Here is a 23,450-nt window from a genome sequence, read left to right as displayed (position 1 = left end):
ACACGTGGGGATTACAATTTGAGATGAGATCTGGGTGGGGACACAAAGTCAGACCATATCGGGTATTAGGTTGATTCCATGTCTTTGCTATTGTGAATAGTGCTGCAGTGAACATTTGTGTGCATGTGTCTTTATGGTAGAATGATTGATATTCCCTTGGGTATATACCCAGTAATGGGACTGCTGGGTCAAATGGTAGTTCTGTTTTTAGCTCTTTGAGGAATCACCACACTACTTTCCACAATGGTTGAACTAATTTACACTCCCACTAAGAGTGTGTAAGCGTTCCCTTTTTTCTGCAACCTTGCTAGCATCTGTTATTTTTTGAGTTTTTAATAATAGCCATTCTGACTGGTATGAGATGGCATCTCATTGTGGTTTCGATATGCATTTCTCTAATCAGTGATATTGAGCTGTTTTTCATATGCTTTTTGGCCACTTGTATGTCTTTTGAAAAGTGTCTGTTTACGTCCTTTGCCCACTTTTTAATGGGGTTGTCTGTATGGAGGTTCATCATTAGTTACATTTAGTCAATAGATTATATTTGTTGTAGAATATTAAATTTATTCATTTAAATTGTAAATAAACTATATTCATCAGGTTAATCGCTGTATAAATTATGTAGGCTCTTCTTACATACGGAAGAACCTCAGAGTCCTGTGTTTGTTTATTTTTCCTTTGCTGGCTGCATGTCAGCATCTAACTTTAAGCATATAAACCAAGGAGGGAGGGTGGGAGAAGGGTGTGGGATGAAAAACTACCTATTAGGTACAATGTACGCTGTTTGAGTGATGGGTACACTAAAGTCCCAGACTTCACCACTATATGATTCATCCATGGAACCAAAAACCACTTGTGACCTTAAAGCTATACAATATATAGTGACTCCTATACAATATGTAGTGAGCAGATGTCAAAGATATAGTCAATGAAGTAGCGAGTGTAATAAAGCAAGTTGAAAGGAAGATGTGAAAAACCAATATGGAAAAAAGAACATCAGAATAAGATTGCAGATTGGGGGGAAAAAACCCAAATAAACAACAAAACAAAACTGGTTAATGTCCTAAGGGCAATAAAACTGAAACCTTGGGGGTTTTCTTTTCAACTATACAGCAATTCTTTGTGATTTATCAATGTTTTGCAAGTTAACATCTGTATTATTTCCTATTACAACTATAACAAATTATCCCAAACTTGGTGGCATAAAACAACACAAATTTATTATCTTATAGTTCTGAAGGTCAGAATTCCAAAATGGGTCTCACTGGGCTAAAATCAAGGTGTTAGCAGGGCTGCATTCTGCCCGGAGACTCTAGGTGAGAATGTGTTTCATCACCTTCGCTAGCTTCCAGAGACTGCCTGCGTTCCTTGGCTTGTGGCCCCTGACATCTTCAAAGCCATCTTCAAAGCCAGCTACTCTAATACCAACTCTCCTGCCTCCCTTTTCCACATTTAAGGATTCTTTTGCTTTGGGGGATGGAGTCTCACTCTGTTGCCCAGGCTGGAGTGCAGTGGCACCATCTCAGCTCACTGCAAGCTCTGCCTCCCAGGTTCATGCCATTCTCTTGCCTCATCCTCCCGAGTAGCTGGGACTACAGGTGCCCGCCCCCATGCCTGGCTAATTTTTTATATTTTTAGTAGAGACCATATTAGCCAGGATGGTCTCAATCTCCTGACCTCGTGATCCACCCCGCCTCAGCCTCCCAAAGTGTTGGGATTACAGGCATGAGCCACCGAGCCCAGCCACATTTAAGGATTCTTGTGATTACATAGGGCCCATTCCAATAAGCCAGAATAATCTCTTTATTCTAAGGATACCTGATTAGCAAACCTAATTCCATCTGCAGCATTCATTTCCCTTTGCCATGTAACCTAACATAGTCACAGATTCTAGGGATTAGGACATGGATGTCTTTGGCGTGCTGTCATTCTACATACCACATGATCTAATGTGGTCTGGGCCCTAATAAATAGTAGATATACAAAGTTACATTTCCCTAGAGCAAACCCATCTATATAACTTTCTGGAGTGATGGATACTGGTCTTTTCTGTGCTGTTTAATAGGGTACCCAGTAGCTGCATGTGGTTACTGAATACAGTACTTGAAATGTAGCTAAGGAAACTAGGGAACTGAATTTTTTATTTCAATAATTAAAAATTAAATGTACATAGCCACATGTGACTGGTGGCTACCATATAGATAGGGCAGCCCTAGAGCATCAGATTACTCTGTAATGGGTTTATTAGACAGTGCTGGAGGATAACATTGACAAGTTATCTGAGTGGGGAGGTTTGCTTGAGGCCAGGAGTTTGAAACCAGCCTGGGCAATATTGGGAGATCCCATCTCTACAAAACATTAAAAAATTAGCCAGGCCTGGTGGCACACTCCTGTAGTCCTAGCTACTCTGGAGGCCAAGATGGGAGGATTGCTTGAGCCCAGAAGTTTGAGGCTGCAGTGAGCCATGATTGTACTAGGGCACTCCAGCCTGGGTGACAGAGTGAGACCCTGTTTCTAAAAGAAAAGAAACGTCTCACAGTATTTTTGTTTCTTTCTGCATTGTTTCCAAGTTTTGGAAGATTTTGCTTAATACATGCAAGTAAAATAAATAGTGGCTCCAGCAGATTTATATCCAATAAAACAGTGAAGCCTGGTTTGTTTGTCAAATAACTGTAGGTTCTTTCTTTTTACCTTCCTTAGATCTCCTGGCTCACGGGTATCTGAGTTACACAGTGTAGGTTTCATATGTACTTTTGTTGTCATAGAGCACATTCTTTGGCTGTTCCTTAATCATACATGTGTAAGTATCAGTTTGAGATAGACCCTGTGGTAAGAGATGAGTAAGACACAATCCCTGTCATCAGACAGTGGCTCATCTAGAAAGAAAGGATACACATGCAGACAAACAGATTGTGTGTTATGTAAGAACCAGACACAATAGGGGCATAAAGGAGAGAGGGTCACTTCTACCCCAAAACTATCCATTAGCCTCAGCAAGGTTTATTGGTAGAGAGGGTTGAATAGTGTCCCCCCAAATTCGTGTCTACCTGGAACCTCAGAAGTGGCCTTATTTGGAAATGAAGTCTTTGCAAGTATAATTAATTAAACTAAGAAAAGGTCTTACTGGATTAAGGTGGGCCCTAAATCCAACGACTGGTGTTTTATTTTATTTATTTATTTATTTATTTGAGATGGGCCTCGCTCTGTCACCCAGGCTGGAGTGCAATGGCGCGATCTCGGCTCACTGCAACCTCAGCCTCCCAGGTTCAAGCAATTCTCCTGCCTCAGCCTCCTGAGTACCTGGGACTACAGGTGCCTGCCACCATGCCTGGCTAATTTTTGTATTTTTAGTAGAGAAGGGGTTTCGCCATGTTGGCCAGGCTGGTCTCAAACTCCTGACCTCGTGATCTGCCCACCTCGGCCTCCCAAAGTGCTGGGATTACAGGTGTGAGCCACCACATCCGGCCCAATGACTGGTGTGTTTATGAGAAAGAAGAGGATTTGGATACAGACACACTGGGAAGAAGGCAATGAGATGATGGAGGCAGAGGCTGGGGTGATGCAGCCATAAGGAACAGCAGGAGCTGCCCGAAGAGGCGAGGAAGGATTCTTCCTGAGAACCCATGGTCCTGCCAGCACCTTGACTTCGGACTTTTAGCCTCCAGAGCTGTGAGAGAATACATACTGAAGCCACCCAGCTTGTGATATGTGTTGCAGCAACCCTAGGAAACTGACCACTGGAAAGGTGCTGGGTAGGTCACAGAATTGAGGGCAGAGCTGAAGAACGAGGCACAGGAATGAGGGCACTTCCGAGGAGCTCAGCAGTAGGAGCTTGTGGACTCACCGTGGCCATCCAGGAGACCTGCTACAGTGGCCCTTTAGCTTGTGTACCTTGTGCAAGCACCTATCTCTCAGGAGAGACTCTAACCCAGCTTATCTCATACCTTTTGCAGCAGCTTGTTTGGAACGCATGGAGTGGAGGATGGATAATTTCCCAAAGAAGAGACAACAGTCAGATAAAAACAACAGGTGACCACTTCACAGATGACAGTGAAGTCCCTTTTGGAAGAAGAAACTGTCCTGTTGAATGCAACTCTTTTACCCAGTGACAGTGGGTGGTTACAGATGTTGAGAAAGATTATCTTGGCAGTTACGTGCAGCATGGTTTGGAACAAGACCAATAGCTAGCCAGTAAGATCATCTAAATGTGAAGTTACAGGGGCACAGGGGAGCCTGTCCTGCTGTGGCTTGGCAAAGGAAGGAACACTATTGCTTTGTACTCAGTGACATCTTAACATCAACTTTCAGGGTTGTGTGGGGGGACTGAGAAAATTCCATTATTTTCTGTCTCCAACTATTTCTGCCTAAGTTTTTGACTTCCTTTGGACATCTTACAAATTAGAAAGCCTATCTTTTTGCTGTTTGTCTACTCAGTTCTATGAGACAGATAGAGTATTAATTTTGACTGTTCTGGGATGGAACCGGGAGCAGGCTGTTTTTCTTTACAAAAGAGAAAACCTACTCAGAGAACCCAGGCTCAGAAGGCAATAGTACAAATGTCTCCTGTGCTCTAAGGCCCAGGGAGTAAGAAGTAGGAGGTTCCATGAAGCCCACGATGAGCATTAAGGGTTATGCTTCCTCACCCTTACAGGCATCAGGCTGCCGCTGATGTTGGGAAGCTGGTAGAATGGAATTATCTAGACAGAGAGAAGGGGCACAGCAGGTGTGAAAATAGGGGCAGGAACCAGGTACTTGTGCTGTTGCTCTAGCCTTCCTCAAACATTCTGACATTTGGCAGTTGTGTCCTGTCCATTTGTAGGGCCAGCTGAGTAGCTCTGATTTTGCTAAGAGTGGCTGGGCATTCTGGGACAGGTTACATGCTGGGCCTTCTGGGAAAGCAGAAGTTCTTCTCTGTGCATGTGTGAGAATTGAATGAATGGGGGTGGTATGTGTCTTAGTTGGTTTGGGCTGCTATAACACAAATACCATAAACTGGCTTATAAACAGAAATGTCTTGCTCATAAACAGAAACATTTTGCTCAGAACCCAGTTCTGGAGGCTGAGAAGTCCAAGATCCAGGTGCTAGTAGATTCAGTATTTGATAAGGGCCCCCTCTCTGGTTCATAGATGGTGCCTCCTTGCAGTGTTCTCACGTAGTGGAGGAGGTTAACTTGCTCTTGGGGGGTCTTTTTTTTTTTATAAGGGCACTAACCCCATTCATGAAAGTGGAGTCCTCATGACCTAATCACTTCCCAATGGCCACACCTCTTAACATCACCACCTTGGGGGTTAGGTTTGAATGTATGAACTCTGGGGTGACATAAACATTCAGGCCATAGCAGTATGAGAGTAAGTCTTTGCTTTACCTTTTTTGCAAACATTCAAGCCATGTTAATGTTTTACTTATTTAAACATTTTAGTCTGTTTCATATTTTAATAATGTTTATTGAGCCCAAAGAACTGGTTTCAAATATATGGCTCCAACTGTATCTTTTTAAAAAATTATTTTATTAACATCCATGCCACCCAGATTTTAGTGCATCAACTCACAGAAATAATTTTTATTCAAGCTCCTCTATTTTTAGTGCTTTATAGTTTTGAACCATGACAAATGGAAAATAAATGCCCTGTAACCATCCTTAGCTCTAACTGAAAAGATTCTAAAAAAAAAAAATAGAATTATATTTACCATCATTTAAAATGATACACATGATAAGACAAACTTCTCACATTCTTATTAGATTAAGGATCTTATTTTCAAAAGAGCTAAAAAAAAAAAAAAAGCTTTCAACTTATTTCACCCCAGCCACTCCCACTAAGGTTCTCAGCTCTTAATGTTCCTGTGTCTTGCGTAATTTTTGTCCTGCCCATAACCCTTCTGCTCCTGCCTCCTTCCTCTTTGTGCTCCTGTCCTGCTTTATCCCTTGGGCTCCTGTAGTGTAGGGACGCCTCCGATGTCCACAGATGGGCCTGTGGACAGCTATGCCCCAGCATCTCACAACAACGTGCTCATGGCTTTAAGGACCTTCAGCCTCCTCCAGGCTGTATTTATGCCTTATTGCCTACCTTCTCTCACCCCGCGCCCAGCGTTCTCAGCTCTGCCTGCCCTCCTTCAGCCACTGCAGGGGTCACTGCAGACCATGGCTTGGTGAGCCTGATCGTGTGAAATCTGGCTAGGAGAAAATCAGCTTACCCCTGACTTTCTGGTCAAATAGGGCCTAATTTATATGCTGGTTCCTCGCTCTGAAGACCTCTAAACTCAGATGAATGTAATTTGGTGGATCCCATATATCTTATTTCTTTTTTTCTTTTGTTTTTCCTTCTCAAAGTTATTGGTAGAGAGGATCCTGTATGTTTTAAACCACAATGTAGGGGGTAATTACAATTTATAGTTCTTTTGCTCTATGTTCTCACTTCAACCTATGGGAAACTGAAATATGCAATATTTCTTAAACTGTGATACCAGATTGGATGTTTTTCAACAACAGCAGCAGCAGCACAGAGGGATTGGGGGCAAGATATTGAAAATGTTTTTATATTGCTTTTTCCCCTCCTCCAAATCCAAAAGAATGTTAATCAGTTGAATAGTAGATGTGCATGAGGGAAATACCACTCCTTTGCTGTCAAGTGCACGTACATAGACCTATGGTCAATCTATGGCAAAACAAAACTTGCAGAACTCTCTTGTGGCTGCCGAATCAAATACACCACTGGGAAAAGTCATCATATATTTATCTACCAGGAAGTATCTTTCTTTCTATAATCATAACCTATATTACCAGTCCATTTAGATTGGATGGACACAGAAAGGAAAAGTTTGCTTTTACAGCAACATTTACGTGATCTTTTCAGAAACAAATCAGCACTAAACTTGCTTACTGTGGATACAGCAGTGCTTTTCTGGTGGCCTCTAGGCTGGAAAGTCTAAGTGAAATGCTTTGCAAATAATGATTCATTGGGTTAATATAATCAAAGTTGGATAACGTTTCTAAATTTTGTGTCTATTTTTTTCTACAACAGTATAAGACTATCAGTTTGGATCCCAGTTAGGATTAACAAGCCATTTTTTACTTGTGAAAAACTGAAACACCTGAAAAAAAAAAAGAAAAGACAATAATTATGAAATACAGTGTGCAAATCTCTCAACTTTATATATAGGGAGAAGAACAATAAATGATTGACAATTGGGTTGATAAGATTTACAGCTATGAATAAGTACATTTGGGTAGTTACTATTCTCCTGTGCCCTCCGTGTCTTCCTTTATAAAATAAGAAGCTGGATGACATCAGAAGTTTTTGAATATTTTTAGCAGAGGTTTAAAATGTTATGGGGAACACACTCACATGTATATGTTTTTAGTGTGATATAAATTTGATTTATAAGATCAATGTTGCACACTTCCTTATGAAGCAAATATACAAGAGCCAATTATGTTACTTTGAAGAATGTAAACATTTGAAATTGTAGGTAAAAGTTGACAGTTACAGATTCAGAATGCAATTTATATCTGCATCTTGTGTTGATTGCATGGCATGGGTAACATTCTGACACATAGAAATAATTATAAATGGTAAAGTGACAAGAGGTTTTTTTTGTTTTTTCAATTTGTCTTGCAATTTGAGGATGGTCTTTTAAAAAATTCTTTAATTTTTAATTTTAATTTTTTAAAAATTAGAGACAGGGTCTTGCTATGTCCCCCAGGCTGGTCTTGAACTCCTGGGCTCAAGTGATCCTCCCATTCTGGCCTCCTGAAGTGCTGGGATTACAGGCATGAGCCACCATGCATAGAAGAGGATGGTCTTTATTTTAACATCTGTACGGACTGGGCACAGTGACTCACGCCTGTAATCCCAGCACTTTGGGAGGCTGAGGCAGTCGAATTACTTGAGGCCAGGAGTTCGATACCAGGCTGGCCAAACATGGCAAAACCCTGTCTCTACAAAAAAATCAGCTGTGTGTGGTGGCGTGTGCCTGTAGTCCCAGCTACTCGGGAGGCTGAGACACGAGAATCGCTTGAACCCGGGAGGCGGAGGTTGCAATGAGCCGAGATTGGACCACTACACTCTAGCCTGGGTGACACAGTGAGACCATGTCCCTCCCCCCACCCAAAAAAAAAGTCTGTACAAAAACTTGACAACCCCATTCATTCACTGGTGATGTCTAAATTTGGCATTTTATCTGAGTGTGTGTGCATGCATGTGTGTGTGTGTGTAACTATGTTGAGTACTATGTGTTAGGCATGATGCCATGTACTTTATATGCCTTGTTGTACATAAGAATTAGAGTGGATTTGCCATCATATTCACATTTAACTTTAATACTTGGAAAGAGAAAGAAGGATAGAAAGAGAGAATAATTAAAGAGCTTAGATAATTTGCTTTGCATTTGTGTGTGTGTTTCTGAGATAGGGTTTCACTCCGTTGCCTAGGCTGGAGTCCAGTGGCACAATTTTGACTCACTGCAAACTCCATCTCCTGGACTCAAGCAATCCTCCTACCTCAGCCTCCAAGTAGCTGGGACTACAGGCATGTGCCACCATGCCAGGTGGTGTACAGACGGGGTTTCACCATGTTGCCCAAGCTGGTCTTGAACTCCTGAACTCAAGCCATCCACCTGCCTTGGCCTCCCAAAGTGCTGGGATTATAGGCATGAGCCACCATGCCTGGCTTGTTGGTGTGTGTTTTAAAATGACTATTTTACAATAATGTAAGATGTGATTTTAAGTGTTGCCTATTTTGATTTTTGTTGTTGTAAAGGAGAAGCAAATTCTCATTGGTTATTTAGTCTGATTTAGTAAAAATATCAACACAAGTTGTTCTCATATGACAAAGCACAATGGAATGAAATGTATATTATATGTGTTAATACTTGTGGGTGTTTTTAGACAATTACACTGGAAAATTAGATTTTAATGAAAAAATTTTATTTTATTTTTATCTGAGTTTATGTCATAGTTCGCTCTCTTCCACAATGTTTTCAGTTATTGCCCAGTAAGTGTGCAGAAAGTAGAAGTTTAATTTTGTAACAAAAAAACATGTTTCTTCTTATCAGCATATATTTCCTAAGGAGTTTTTGTGGCCACTCTCCAAAGCCTTCTGTGCTCTGTGTGTAGTGTTAAGCAGCAGCACAAAATTGTAGCAGTTGAACTCAGTGAATACAAAGAGGTAACTCTTCCAGATAGTGCTAGTTAACTATAAATGGAGTAATCAGTAGATTTCAATTTGCTTTTTTGCATTCCAGTTGTGATTCTTAAAAGAATCAGGGAGTAGGCTCTTTAGATATTTTAATCCAGTGTATTTTCATATTTTATTTTAAAATTAAAAAAACTACCATGTTGGTTGAAACACCCTGGCCTTCCTTTGTCAGTTCCCAGAACCATGCGTATTTAGTGTTAAAGGACTTAAATATCGGATAAGATATGCTGACTTTAAAATGAAGCATGGTTTAAGCACTTGTGCAATTCTTGATTTCTATAGAACAAAGTTTGAAAGCCTGGATTGGCTGATTTTTTTCCCACTTTGAATAATTATCTTTTAGCTTATCGATCTTACCTTTTAGGGAATGATAGCAGTGTTATGCTATAGGGATAGACCAAGGTTTAAATGTCTCAGGGTCATCTCTTGGGATCTAAGAAAGAAAGCAAATTAAACACTTACTATACCATAACACCATTTATTTCAACAGGAGCATTACATCAAATATTTGGGTTTAAAAAATTTTGGGATGAGAAGAGGCTGAATGTTCCTGGCTCCTGGGGCATGGGACTGTGTCATTCCCTTCAGCTGACAACTGTGAAAAGAAGGTGTGTTAGTGTTGTCCTTTCTGCTATACCTAATGTTGCTAAACAAGAGGACACTTCAGAATTTTTTTTTTGGAGACAGAGTCTTGCTCTGTCACCCAGGCTGGAGCGCAGTGGTGCGATCTCAGCTCACTGCAACCTCCTGTTCCCAGGTTCAAGTGATTCTCGTGCCTCAGTCTCCTGAGTAGCTGGGATTACAGGTGTGTGCCACCATACCTGGCTCATTTTTGTATTTAGTAGATACAGAGTTTCACCATGTTGGCCAGGTTGGCCTGGAACTCCTGGCCTCAGGTGATCCACCTGCCTTGGCCTCCCAAAGTGCTGGGATTACAGGCATGAGCCACTGCGCCTGGCTTAGAAAGAGGGCACTTCAGTGAGTTACCTATCTTCTTTGCTTCCCAGGTATGAATCCCAAAGAGAATTACACATCCCGTGAATTCATTTGGGAGTAGGGATGTGGCTAGTCTGGGAGGTGTGTACACTGGAGCCCACACACCTGGACGTCTTTACAGTGATATGATAATAGCCCTGTGTGCACCTTTGGTCAAATGGTTTGTGTGATATTGTGTTCTTGGTGGTCAAACCCCAGCCTCATTTCACTCTCTTGGGCTACAAACTCAAAGAATTGTTCATCCTTTCTCGTGGTTCTTAATGCCTGTCTCCTCTTTGGGGAATTCTCCCCCTTAGGTTCAAGCCCAAAGCAGAACACACATCCCTCCTCTCCCCGTTAACGTTTTTGTTTAAAGGCTTGACTTTTAGTTACAAATGTGTTAAAAAGCAAAGCAAACTTTTCCGTGATGATGGAAAGCTATGAAGGTTCCAGAAAGCTTTCCCCCTGCTCCTAATATGTATTTATTTCACAAATATACAAAAAGAAGCCAAATAATTCACCCAACTTCTATCATTTAGGACATTTTCCTAAATTCTGTTCTTAGTTTTTGCCCTCTGTATTGAAATGTAAATGAAGGGCTAGGTTTGCCTTCCCAAAGGGCCTTCCCTATTCTCTTCCCTGTTTTTTTTTTTTTTTGTTTTTTCTTCTTCTTCTTAGCTGCTCCTGTGGGAGCTGCTTGGCTCTCTTCTTGAGAATGAGCCTGTTCTGCAAGGTCTGGGCTGGACACAGGGCAAAACTCCTCAGTTTAGCTGTGGCAGATTTGGGTCTACTCTTCTGCTTAAGTTATGGAATTTTTAGTCTCTCTCTCTTTTTTTTTTTTTTTTTTTTTTTAAGACAGGGTCCTGCTCTATCACCCAGCTAGAGTACAGTGGCGCAATCAAGCTCACTGCAGCCTCAAACTCCTGGGCTCAGGCGATCCTCCCACCCTAGCCTCCTGAGTAGCTGGGACTATAGGCACGTGCCACCATGCCTGGCTAATTGTTTTTGGTTTTTAGTAGAGACACAAATATACATTCAATAACAGTATCAGAGAATCTCCCTTCAGGAGTAAGAATGGCTACTCTGTGAAATGTCACCAAGCGTTGCAGGGAAATGATTCAGTTCCTGCATCCTGGGACAAACGTATTCAATGTGGAACCAGTTTCAAAGCCAATAAAACCTCTTCCAAGACAGCATGAGAGGTTAGAAGAATGTGGTTAAGAATGAGTACATGCCTGAGTGTGTGCGTGCATGTGAGTCTGTGTGCGTCCATGCATGCTTGTATGTGTGTGTGTCTCATGGGAACAGGACAATAGGTTGAGCATTCTGAGGAAGACACCACGGGAGACTCTACTCTCAGTCTGTCCTGAGCCGTGCAGTCTGCTCTGTGTTCATCTCAAGGAATCCAGGTGACCGAAGCATGTCTGTGCTGGTCTAAGGCCCTGCCAACTATCTGTAGCTGAGATTTTAGCTGAACAGGCTGGAGATTTCATGTTTTCGCATGTTGTGGTATATAAGCCCCAAGAAATAGAATGCAGTCTTGTAGGGCTGGTAGACGTCTCCCCAGCTCAGAGAAATCCAGGGCTGTGTATAGAGTATGGGGCTGAGCAGGCTACATCTTGAATGGCTAGCGTTTGGGAGTGAACTGCCTGAGAGGAGCGGGTAAACCAGGCTGTCGGCAGCATGCAAAATGTTCATGTGCCTCTCTTCCTTCATCAGGGAGGAAGGGCTCCAGATACTGAACTAAACAGGTGGCGCTTTTAATGCTGCCAATTCTCACTGAATCTGGGCATCTAGAAATGCAAAAGAAGCAGGGAGGGAAAATGGGACGTGGGGATGTGAGAGACGTGGTGCTGTAAAGGGAGGGGAGTCTGTGGAGGGCGACTACATTAGGGTTTGCAGCGTAGGAAGAAGGTGAAGGACGTTAGAAACTAGCCATTGGTCAATCTCATAGAAATGCAGATTCTGTGAAGGACAGGCATGGCCATTTGGAATTGAGGACAGATCTAAGAATGAAGGACTTTTCCCCACTAGGGTACGATAAGATCATGCGTCAGCCTAACGTAGGACATGAGCCATTTGTTATGATTGCAAGGATTTCTTGTGAGTCAGCGTGTTCCAGGCTGCCCCTTCATAAGTGGGGTAAGCTGAAACCTGCTTATAAACCTGTTTCCAAGCTGAGGTGTCTGATTTTTAACTTCCAGGAGATGGAAACTGAAGCTGTTAATTGGCTGTATATGGCCTCCCACTATGGCAGCCCACATAGACCACGTTTAGTGATTACTCAACAAATACGTTTTGCTGCTGGTGATATTAAGATAACATGATTTTTAAAAAAGTCTGACCTATTCCACATTCTCCAAGTCAGTATTTTTCTAATTTTTGAGGGTGTGGAACCCTTCATGTCTCTGAATCCTAAAGTTTTTTTTTTTTTTTTTTTTTTTTTTTTTTTAAATGAAATCACTGTTTCTAAGGAGAAGTCTTAATCTGAAAGTGTTAAATATGTATATCTTTAAGGGAAGTTTACTTTTTTCCCCCTTGTGGAATTTAAGATGACTGTACAAAACACATTTTCCAAGAAATATATATTTTTCTTTGTCCCGTCACCGAAAAGGAAATTACATAGAGATGATGTTTCTGGCCACGCATAGTTGAGCCAGGCCGCCCTGCTGGGCTCAGAGGAGAAACCACCACCAGCAACACTGTCCTCACCAGAAATTAACCACCTGAGAAAGAGCCCATGCAAAAATGGCAGCCAGCAATGCTGTGATTAAGGTTAAACAAACCCAAACATGTTTTAAAAAAAAAAACCTTTTGACATAGTAAATGCTCATTCATACAGTATGATTATTTTTGGTAACAAACATGCCTTAGGCTTCTTGCCAATGCCTGCCTTTTTTGAAGCTAATTTACCCATGGAAATGAGGCTGCTACCCATGGAAATGAGTTAGAAGAGTTGTTGTTTATTCTGGCCTCACAGGTCAACTTGATTTAATGTGGAAACACTTTTCAAGCCTTTTGGGAGAGGCATATTTTGAAGAAGTTCATTAACAGTTTATGGGTTTTTGGTGATGACTTTAACGCTAATATTTACAGAGTGACTCATATTTACACAGTATTTTTATGTGCATTATTTTATTTAATTCCAAGGGAAAAGTACTGAGCGTTTTATCATCATTTCTGTTTAAGAAATAGATCTAGTCAGGCTGTTATTTACCTTATGGCTATAAGGAGGTTATTAAAAGAGGAGATCTTGAACTTTTCAATACTCATGCTCTAGTACACAGACATTCTGACTCCCTGACCATCTTATTCATCAGAACAAATTGTGTTTTGACAAGAGTATTCAAAGGTCCAATACAAAGATTGTTAATATCTATGTTTCTTGTTATTTCTCTCTTTCTATATATACATTTGCATAGTACAGCATTGTGTACCAGTGTGAATCATTACATATTTCAATTAGAAACCATGTTGTAGTTTGATCAAATGTATTAAAAATGTAAATTCTGGTCAGCGTGGTGGTTCATGCCTATAATCCCAGCACTTTGGGAGGCTGAGGTGGGTGGATCACGAGGTCGGGAGTTTGAGATCTGACCAACATGATGAAACTCTGTCTCTACTGAAAATACAAAGATTATCCGGGCATGGCGGCAGGTGCCTTAATCCCAGCTACTCAGGAGGCTGACTCAGGAGAATCGCTTGAACCCTGGAGGTGGAGGTTGCAGTGAGCCGAGATTGCACCACTGCACTCCAGCTTGGGCGACAGAGAGAGACTCCATCTCAAAAAAAAAAAAAAGTAAATTCTGATATGGAGTCAGATTTGTTCCAAGATGCTTTAGAAATTGGTCTGTGTGAGCAGCCAGGCTATAAGAACTTCGGTAGGCCTGCTATGGCTTCTAAGGGGATGAATGAATTATATTCACTAAAGGTCTAAAGAAGTAGATCTGAAGTGTGATAAAGTGTATGATAAAGACTAGGAAAATTGCTGATTGGAAGGACTATCCAGGTTTCTCTCACTGATGTGAAAATAAATGATGTGACCACAAATTCTATTTTATCTCTCAGCCTGGAGAACAACAATTGTAAGATTTTTCTACCAGAGAGGCAAATCAGACACAAAAGGGCCACTTCTGAGGGCTGCTTAGTCCCAAGAGACTTTGATTCTTCTGAAGCTGCCACAGGGCCTTTGCATGAGCTGTTCTCGGCCTGGATTGTATCATTGCCAGCTTTATACTTGGTCCCCTGCTTCATTCAGACTTTGGCTCAATTGTGAACACTCTCAGAGGGAACTTCCCCAAGAAACTGTAATCAAATAGTCTCACCATCACATTCTACCTCCTTTCTCTTCAATTTTCCTTCACAGTATTCAACACCGCTTGCAATCATATTGTGTGTTTGTTTACTTGTTTACTGTCTGGCTTCCCGCACAGAATGTAAGCTCTATGCCGGCAGAGATTGCCTTGCTCACCACTATTTTTTTAGTTCCCCAGCAGTGCCTGGCACATGGAAGGTGCTCAATAAATATGTTAGATGAATGAACAATTGCATGAAGAGTAACCAAAGTGGGATCCCATCTATGACCCCTCTGACTTCAAGAAAAGAGCAAGGCTAAGTCAGAAAGGCTTTGTTCTATGGGCTGTGTTAGTATAACCCAGGGTCAGCCAAGCACTTATAATTCACAGTCACTGTCTTCCTTCCCTGCTAGACTACAAATGCCTTGAGAGCAGGGACCTGTGAGTCTGGTTCACCACTATATTCTTGGGACCTCCAACTATGCAGAAAGGAAGGGATCAAATGAATTTGTTGAATACCCGAGTAGGAGTTAACAAGCTGAACAGAAGAAGATGGTTCCAAGGAGAAGGAAGAGCACGGCAGAAGCCCTGAAGCAGGAGTGAGCGTCTCTGTCCTTGACATGAGGAATGATAGAAGAAGGCAAGTGTGGCTGGGTGGGGTCGTGTGTGGCTGGAGAGGTGGTGGGGTTGGCCATGCTGGACTCTGAAGGTGTGTAGGCTCAGGAAGGCAAGTTAAGAAGTTTTCTGTCTCCTGTGAGCAAAGGGAAGCTTTTTGCCAATGTGTGTGCTGGTGTGGCATGGTCTGCTTTGCCACACCACAAGCCTCTGGCTGCAGGGGGTGTAGGGAGACCAGCCAGCAGGCAACTTTGATCCAGGATGGAGAGATGGTAGGTAGCTTCAGGGTCACCAGAAACTAAACGCCACCAAGGCAGGGGTCTCTGTTTCATTCCCTACTGTAGACCCAGAATTGTTCTGTAGAACAATGGCTGGCACACATTAGATGCTCAACACCTGTTTGTGGGATGAATGAATAATATAGTGGTTAAGGATGGAGAAAATGGACTGGGTCAAGAAATTGTTGGGGGTAAAAATGAACAGGATATGATGAAGGACTAACTACTGAGTATGAGGGAGATAAATGCCACGATTGCTCCTCTGATTCTTGCTTATGTTTCTATATGGATAGAGAAGTATTGCCGTTTTCTGCAACAGGTAATAGTAGAATAATCTAAATTTTGTGTGCTTCTTGGCCTCTGTTAAACTAAGACTCAGTTCTACCTCCTCTCTGCACTCCTTGGGAGGTCCCAATCAAGGCTGGCCTCTAACCAGCCTTCTCTCTATGTTGGTGAACAGTTGAGGAGACGGGGTCTGGAGGTTCGAACAAACTAACCAAAGCCTTCTCAAGTATTTGGAGGGGGCTTTCTTCTCATTGTTTCAAATATATGTGCGTTCAGTGCAATGGCTAGGAATATTGTAGGTCGCGATAAGTATGAAGGATAAATGATTATGGCCAGGCACGGTGGCTCACGCCTGTAATCCCAGCACTGTGGAAGGCTGAGGTGGGAGGATCATCTGAGGCCAGGAGTTCGAGACCAGTCTGGCCAACATGGTGAAACCCCATCTCTACTAAAAATACCAAAATTAGCTGGGCATGGTGGTACACACCTGTAATCCTAGCTACTCGGGAGGCTGAGGCAGGAGACTCTTGAACCTGGGAGGTAGAGGGTGCAGTGAGCTAAGATTGCAACACTGCACTCCAGCCTGGGCAACACAGCAAGACTCTGTCTTCAAAAGAAAAAAAAAAAGGATAAATGATCATTCTCCATATGGCCTAAGTAGCCTTAATAACAAGGGGCTTATTATTGAAAAGTTAAACATTCTGTCCTGCCCTCGCCCCTCAAATTTATTCCAGTAGCTATAGATAAAGATTAAGAGTTTGTAGGATAAACGAGTTTGGCCAGGTATTTTCTTTTTGTGTTTAAGCAACTGTTTTTTGAGTGATGTTTCATGGGATACTTTTCCCGTGAAATTCCCAATCCAGATTTTTCCGCGACTGAGGCTCAGTAGAGTCATTCCCAATTCATTTATTTATTTTCTGAGACAGAGTCTTGCTCTATCACCCAGTCTGGAGTGCAGTGGTGTGATCTTGGCTCACTGCAAACTCCGCCTCCCGGGTTCATGCCATTCTCCTGCCTCAGCCTCCCGAGTAGCTGGGACTACAGGCACCCGCCACTGTGCTCGGCTAATTTTTTGTATTTTTAGTAGAGATGGGATTTCACTGTGTTAGCCAGGCTGATCTCGATCTCATGACCTCGTGATCCGCCTGCCTCAGCCTCCCAAAGTGCTGGGACTACAGGCATGAGCCACCGTGCCCGGCCGTCATTCCCAATTATACTGTACAGATCTTTTCAAAGACTTATGTCAGGGATATCCGGATTTTATTAAATGAGTTTACAAATAAGATATATTGTACATATAAACATATATAAATTAAAGGATGGTTAAAAGTGTACACACACACACACACACACATATGCACACTCACACTCCAAAACATGGTTATAGTTAGTTCTGGTTGGTGGGATTATGGCTGATTTTAACTTCACCTTATTCTTTTCAGCATTTTCTAATTTTTCCATAATGGACATGTGTTACTTTTACAAAGACAAAATGCAATGTATGTTATTAAAAGGAGGTCTAAAATAGCAAACATAAGTTATAACATGAAGTGATATTTATAAACCATGTATCTGCAAGTATTTTAGAAAATGCTAGGTTATTCTAACATTGAGCATTTGATTGATGGGCACAAATTAGTAGATGATTTATATCTGCAAAGATATGTTAGTCTTATCAAGAAACCATCAGACTTGAGAGGAAATACGGTTTCATCATATGGACCAGGTAGCTAAGAAGCTAAGTCCCAAATGGTAAATGAAATCAAAGTGTTTCACTTCTTACCATCGTATGTGACAGAGCTACTTTGTCAGACAACCAGATTATTCAAAATAGCCTGAAATCTTAGATGTGAAGGAATTCATTTTTTAGAAGCCAGACCATTGGAAGACTGAAAACATTAACCTCAGGCAAGAAAGGAAGATTAGAAATATCTTTTTGTTTGTTGTGTTTTTTAGTTTTCTTAATCTGCCCCATTCCAGAAAAGGGTATTTATTATTGCAAAATGTGAATAAGAACATTTTTAAAAGTCAGAAGTGCTTATGCTTTTGGGGTATGAGATGACACCATTCCACAGTGACCATGTCACCATCTGAGTCAGGAACCGGCAGATGACTGACCTCTAGGCCAAGATCCGCACGGAGGAGTTCCTGGAGTGGGTGGAGGGTGCTGGTTTCCTGGCCCTGCCCATCTGAGGAGGGCCGGGCCAGAGGCAGGTGATTGTAATCATTGCTGTAGACAATGGAATCAGGTAAGGATCAGATCCATAGACTGGGAGAAGACTTGGAGGGAAATTATAGGGTGACTGGTATTATTGGAGTATAAGAAATATTGTTGAATTAGATTTGAAGATGGAAATAGGAATAGGTTATGTAGGGGAAGGAAATTAATAATTATGAGACTTCCTTTTAAGCAATATTTTTATAAGATCTTTTCACTCTATGGTTGGCTATTTTGAAGAGGTCAGTTAAGTATTTGGGCTTCTTTTAATATAGATTTGAAAATTAGAAATTTCCTTTTAAGAAGCAGAGAATCAACTCTTTTCTCTCTGAGAGGCCATCTATTACAGTGAAGCCAGGCAGCCTGGGTTTGAATCTTAGCCCCCAAATGCTAGGTGTGTGATCTTGGGAAAGTTATTGCACCTGTTTCCTCAATAGTAAAATGAAGAAAATACCAGTAGTTACCTGATAGAGTTGCCGTAATGACTAATATGCGTAAAATGTTTAGTGTGGTGCTCAGTCAATACTACCTGGTATTACTTAAATTAGGATGCTTAGGAAATTGGCAAAGGCTAGGCTCAATGACCTCTGGAAAGTTACATGCTGTAACCTTCAGCAGGTGGGATTTGCCATGTGTGTATCCACATGGATAACTCCCTAGGCCTCTCCCTCCTGGGCTGGGAGGCATTGGTATGAAACAGAATGAAGGAGAAAGGGCCGGGCGCAGTGGCTCACGCCTATAATCCCAGCACTTTGGGAGGCCGAGGTGGGCGGATCACGAGATCAGGAGATCGAGACCATCCTGGCTAACACGGTGAAACCCCGTCTCTACTAAAAAAAATACAAAAAATTAGCTGGGTGTGGTGGCAGATGCCTGTAGTCGGGCAGGAGAATGGTGTGAACCCGGGAGGCAGAGGTTGCAGTGAGCCAAGATTGTGCCACTGCACTCCAGCCTGGGTGACAGAGCGGGACTCTGTCTCCAAAAAGAAAAAAAAAGAATGAAGGAGAAAGGCAGTAGCTCACAATGGGATCACCCTACTTCTAAATGACAGGCAGTCTGTGTATACTCTCTGTATAGGGAACACAGAAAGTGACATTATCAAATATGGCTATATGACACGTGGATTTCTGTGTGTGTGTGTGTGTGTGTGTGTTTGTTTTTGTTGAAGAGCTGGATGGAGTTGGTAGGATAGAGGGAGGGAATACTTAACCACTGTTTGGAGAAATCAATCAGTTGCTTTCCATTTAGCTATTAGTTTTTGCAGCATTTTTTAAATATATATATATAAAATACATAAAAAATTACTACATGTATACAAGGTGTATATGTGTGTGTGTGTGTATGTATGTATGTGTGTATATATATATACTTTTTATTTTTATTTTTTATTTTTTTGAGACGGAGTCTCACTCTGTCGCCAGGCTGGAGTGCAGTTGCGCGATCTTGGCTCACTGCAACCTCTGCCTCCTGGGTTCAAGCGATTCTCCTGCCTCAGCCTCCTGAGTAGCTGGGACTACAGGTGCGTGCCATCACGCTTGGCTAATTTTTTTGTATTTTTAGTAGAGATGGGGTTTCATCAAGTGAGCCAGATGGTCTCGATCTCCTAACCTCATGATCTGCCTGCCTCGGCCTCCCAAAGTGCTGGGATTACTTGTGTGAGACACGGTTCCCAGCTGCAGCATGATATTAATAAATTACCCTACTTCAGGTTGCTGAGATGATCAAATCAACACTTGGGAAACACTTTTTTAAAAGTCAAAAATTACTACATGTATACAAGGTATATTTGTGTGACTTGCTTTTTTCATTTCATAATTTGATTAGCTAGACACAGATTAGGTTATACATTTACCCAAGAGGTCTAAGAAGCAGGAAATAGACAAATCATCTTTTAGGAAAATAAACAATTCCCTACCATTTTGGTGAATCGATCTGCACAGGCCATTCGAACCCGTTCTGGCGTTGCTGGGCTCTGCACCGTGAAGTCCTCAGCTATGTCTCTTTCTCTTCGCACTGTGGCCACAGCGTCAGCAATGGCAAAGAACACAGATGACCCCAGGAACATCCCAGACTCCCCGAGGCCCTGTAAGAAGGCACATTGGTTTAAGAAACTTCTATACTACACTACAAGTTTCTAGAGGGTAGGGACCAGGCCTTGTTCACCATTGTATCCCCAACCCCTGCACAGTGTTTTGTACACAAAATCTTCTCAATAAATGTTTGTTGGCTGACTTACTGACTGAATCAGAAGCTTGAGTATTCTTAAAAATCTCAGCATAGGCCGGGCACAGGGGCTCACGCCTGTAATCCTAGCACTTTGGGAGGCCGAGGCGGGCGGATCACGAGGTCAAGAGATCAAGACCATCCTGCCCAACATGGTGAAACCCCGTCTCTACTAAAAATACAAAAATTAGCTGGGCGTGGTGGCGTGCGCCTGTAGTCCTAGCTATTTGGCAGGCTGAGGCAGAAGAATTGCTTGAATCCAGTAGTCGGAGGTTGCAGTGAGTCGAGATCACGCCATTGCACTCTAGCTGGGTGACAGAGTGAGACTACATCTCAAAAAAAAAAAAAATTCCCAGGGTAATCTGAGTTTCCCAGATCTTGAAATCTTGAATCCTGTCTGGGTTAAATTTTGTTCCGTAGGTAAGGTGTGTGTGTGTATGAGTGTCTTTGTGTGATAATGGGAAAGTACCCTACTTAATAAAACACATTCAATGGATTCAACTAGCCAGCTTTATCAGCAGAGAGAAAAATGCCTTTTTAAACTCCAGGGTCAGGATAGGCATGGTACTCTAGAAGAAAGAGTACAGACTTTGATACCAGATGAAAGATTGTAAACCCATCATCTGCAAGGAGCAGGCAGGTATGGTCAATGAGTGATGCAGGCAGGTGAAGGACAATAAGGAGCAGTGGAAAGTAAGGTGAGGAAGAGCACCCCCATGTCCTGTCTACAAGGGGCAGCTGTTCTTTGGTTGTAGCTAGTCGTTGCCTTTCCAAGGATGCAGCCAAAATTACCAGATCATCCATCTTCTCAAGAGAATTTAGGTATCTGTATTTTAATGTAAAATTCCCCAACTTGTAAAAATACTGTGTAGGCCAAAGAAAAGTAAATCTTCAGGCTAGATTTAGCCAGTAGACCACCAATTTGCGACCTTTGAGTTAGTGAGACTGAATCTGAATCCTGACCCTGACTCCCCGTGTTTCTCTGGGTAAGTGAGATAATCTTCTCTGTTCCTTTGTCAGTGAAGTGTGGGCAGTGATGCCTAGGGTGTTGCAAGGATCAGGAAACACAAAAGCACCTAGCACAGCTCCTGGTACCTGGTAGCTCTCTGTTGTGTTTACATAGTACCCTCCATGTGGGACCTGCAAAACCCTGATTTTCCTGATTGTCTGCTTGTAAGTGACTATCTGCAACTACAAGGACTCAAGGGTCCTGTCTGCCCTGTGTTACTCTTGGTGGCTTAAAAGCTGCTCTCTGTGGGCTCTTAGCTCCCTTTTGCCTTTGCCCCTTAGAGTGATTTCCAGTCCAATGAGAATCCAAAGGCCCCATTGATTGTCCTTCCTTTCAGGTTTGCCCTGACCTCATCACTATAGGTCTAGAGGAAGTTCCTGGCGTTCCTGGGCTGACAGTGGGATCCAGTTTGGACATGATGAAATTTCTACAGATGTAGTTGGATACTTTTTTTTTTGTGGAGGATGGGTACTAGCAAGAAGTCTCCCAAAAGATCTTATTTATTTATTACTCAGACTGGTCTTGAACTCCTGGGCTCAAGCAATCCCCTGCTTTAGCCTCCTGAGTAGCTGAAGCTACAGGTGTGCACCACCATGGCCGGGAAAGATTTTAAAGTCTTAAGAGGAGTCAAGAAACTTTAACAATACATCTCAAACCTAGATGAAGTTTTTACTCTGAGGGTGGTTTTCACGTCATCTGCATAGAGCAAGGCAAACAAATAATGATGTTTATTTTAATTTGCAGTTTCATTACTTTAGCAATTACTAAGGGTTGATGTCTTTGCTTTCTGATGCTATTAACATTTTGTGCCAGATAATTCTTTGTAGTGGGGGCGGGGGCTGCCTTGTACAAAATCACCTCCCCCACTCCCCCTACCCCAAATTGAGACCCACTGTTCTAGATGCATTGCTGGGTATGGTAAGGACCCTGAGCCCCTCTGAGGTGAGTGATTTGTCTGAGACCACGGGGAGGAGATAGGGCTTGGCAGGAACCCAGGTCTTCTGCGACCTTAGTCCAGGGTTCTGTCCGTGCTGCCACTGCTAGTATTTCAGTCGCATTGCACCTCCAATCCTGTTTAATATTGTCGTCTTCAGGGTCTTAAGTAAAAGTGTTATTCTGTTAAGAAGTCAAAGCTTTTTGGCAAGTTTTAGAGTTTTCAGTGAAAGAGGAAATTATTAAAATCCTTGGCCGATGATTGCCATGGGTGATTCATCTCCAGATTCTAGCAGTCTGTAGTGATTTGTTCCTGATAACAGTTAACATTGACTTACTATTTTGTCTGCCTGCTTTCATTTGCTATGTGCTACCCGATCCATGACACTGTGCAGTGGTAGGTTTGGGTGCTTACCTTAGATGAATAGATGGTTAGTGGGGTTTGTGATGATGGCAGCAAGGAGACATTGAACTCCTCTGGGACATCAGTGACGGTTGGAATTTTGTACTCATCTGGACTCCGAGAGTACAGGACGCCTTCTGGGGAGTATTTCAGTTCTTCAGTGGTATAAAGCCCCATTCCCTGAATAAACGAACCTTCAATCTGGAGGGGGACAATTTCAAGCTTTGTGACATTGTGTCATTTTTAGAAGGCCTTTACCTACCCTGAGATGACTCCCAGGAAGGGGCATCCTCCCAGGTGGGCCAGCACCTACCTGCCCAATATCAATGGCCGGATTTAGGCTGCAACATGCATCCATGATGATGTCCGTTCTGATTTTCTGCCCAAAATAAAAATTACCTCACCAAAAATCTTGAATTAAAAGTATCGTTTTCAGGTATTCTCAAATGGTCTCTAGTTTTTCCAGAACTCCTGCTGGCTAATTAACACTGCATTGAACCCTGTCAACATTAGAGCTGTTAAGATGCCTGCTGAAGTCTTCAAATTGAATGCCAGGGCTGTCCATGACCCTGGAAAATCTCGTGCATTCATGGTTTTGACTCCTCTTAAGTGACTCCAAAGTCCATGACATGCTAGTGTGTCTGAGTGAGTCACTTGGTAAATAATTGTTGTGCCTGGTTTTTCATCTGATTCTCAACCTGAATTTGTTGTTGGAATATAATTTATGAGCTCATGTAGTCCTCATGATTATCTGTGGCAGGTGGTACTATTGCCATTTTACTGTGAAAATCCTAGAGCCATACTGGCATGTATGAGTTTGTGGATTTGCAAGATCTTGGAAGGTATTCAGAGCAAATGTCAAGACCACCTTTGATTTGCTAATCTACTTCCTTCTCTGAGAAGCACCACATGAATCTGGCCCTTGTTTTGTCACTGGGCATGGGCGTGCAGGTTGTTAAGGAGCCACTAAAAGCCTCTAAGTGCCTGTGGCCTATCTCCGGAGTATCTCAGGGCTTCCCTT

The 23,450-nt window shown here is 42.3% G+C and overlaps 1 protein-coding gene across 2 annotated transcripts in view; it reads right to left on the bottom strand.

Annotated features, from left to right (window-relative positions):
* Window positions 1-5,424: 5,424 nt before the first annotated feature.
* Window positions 5,425-23,450, bottom strand: part of AOX2 (aldehyde oxidase 2) — a 78,892-nt gene continuing 60,866 nt past the window's right edge. For both annotated transcript variants that reach the window (XM_021923400.2, NM_001308438.1), the window contains 5 exon segments: window positions 22,743-22,808; window positions 22,442-22,630; window positions 19,777-19,944; window positions 9,553-9,628; window positions 5,425-7,090 (listed from right to left, as the gene is read on the bottom strand). In XM_021923400.2, the coding sequence (XP_021779092.2) occupies window positions 9,575-9,628; window positions 19,777-19,944; window positions 22,442-22,630; window positions 22,743-22,808 (477 nt within the window). In that variant the 3' untranslated portion in view covers window positions 5,425-7,090; window positions 9,553-9,574.

The sequence above is a fragment of the Papio anubis genome, chromosome 10 (genome assembly GCF_008728515.1).
Source record: "Papio anubis isolate 15944 chromosome 10, Panubis1.0, whole genome shotgun sequence".
Taxonomy (NCBI): domain Eukaryota; kingdom Metazoa; phylum Chordata; class Mammalia; order Primates; family Cercopithecidae; genus Papio; species Papio anubis.
This window is presented reverse-complemented; position numbering and strand designations above follow the sequence as displayed.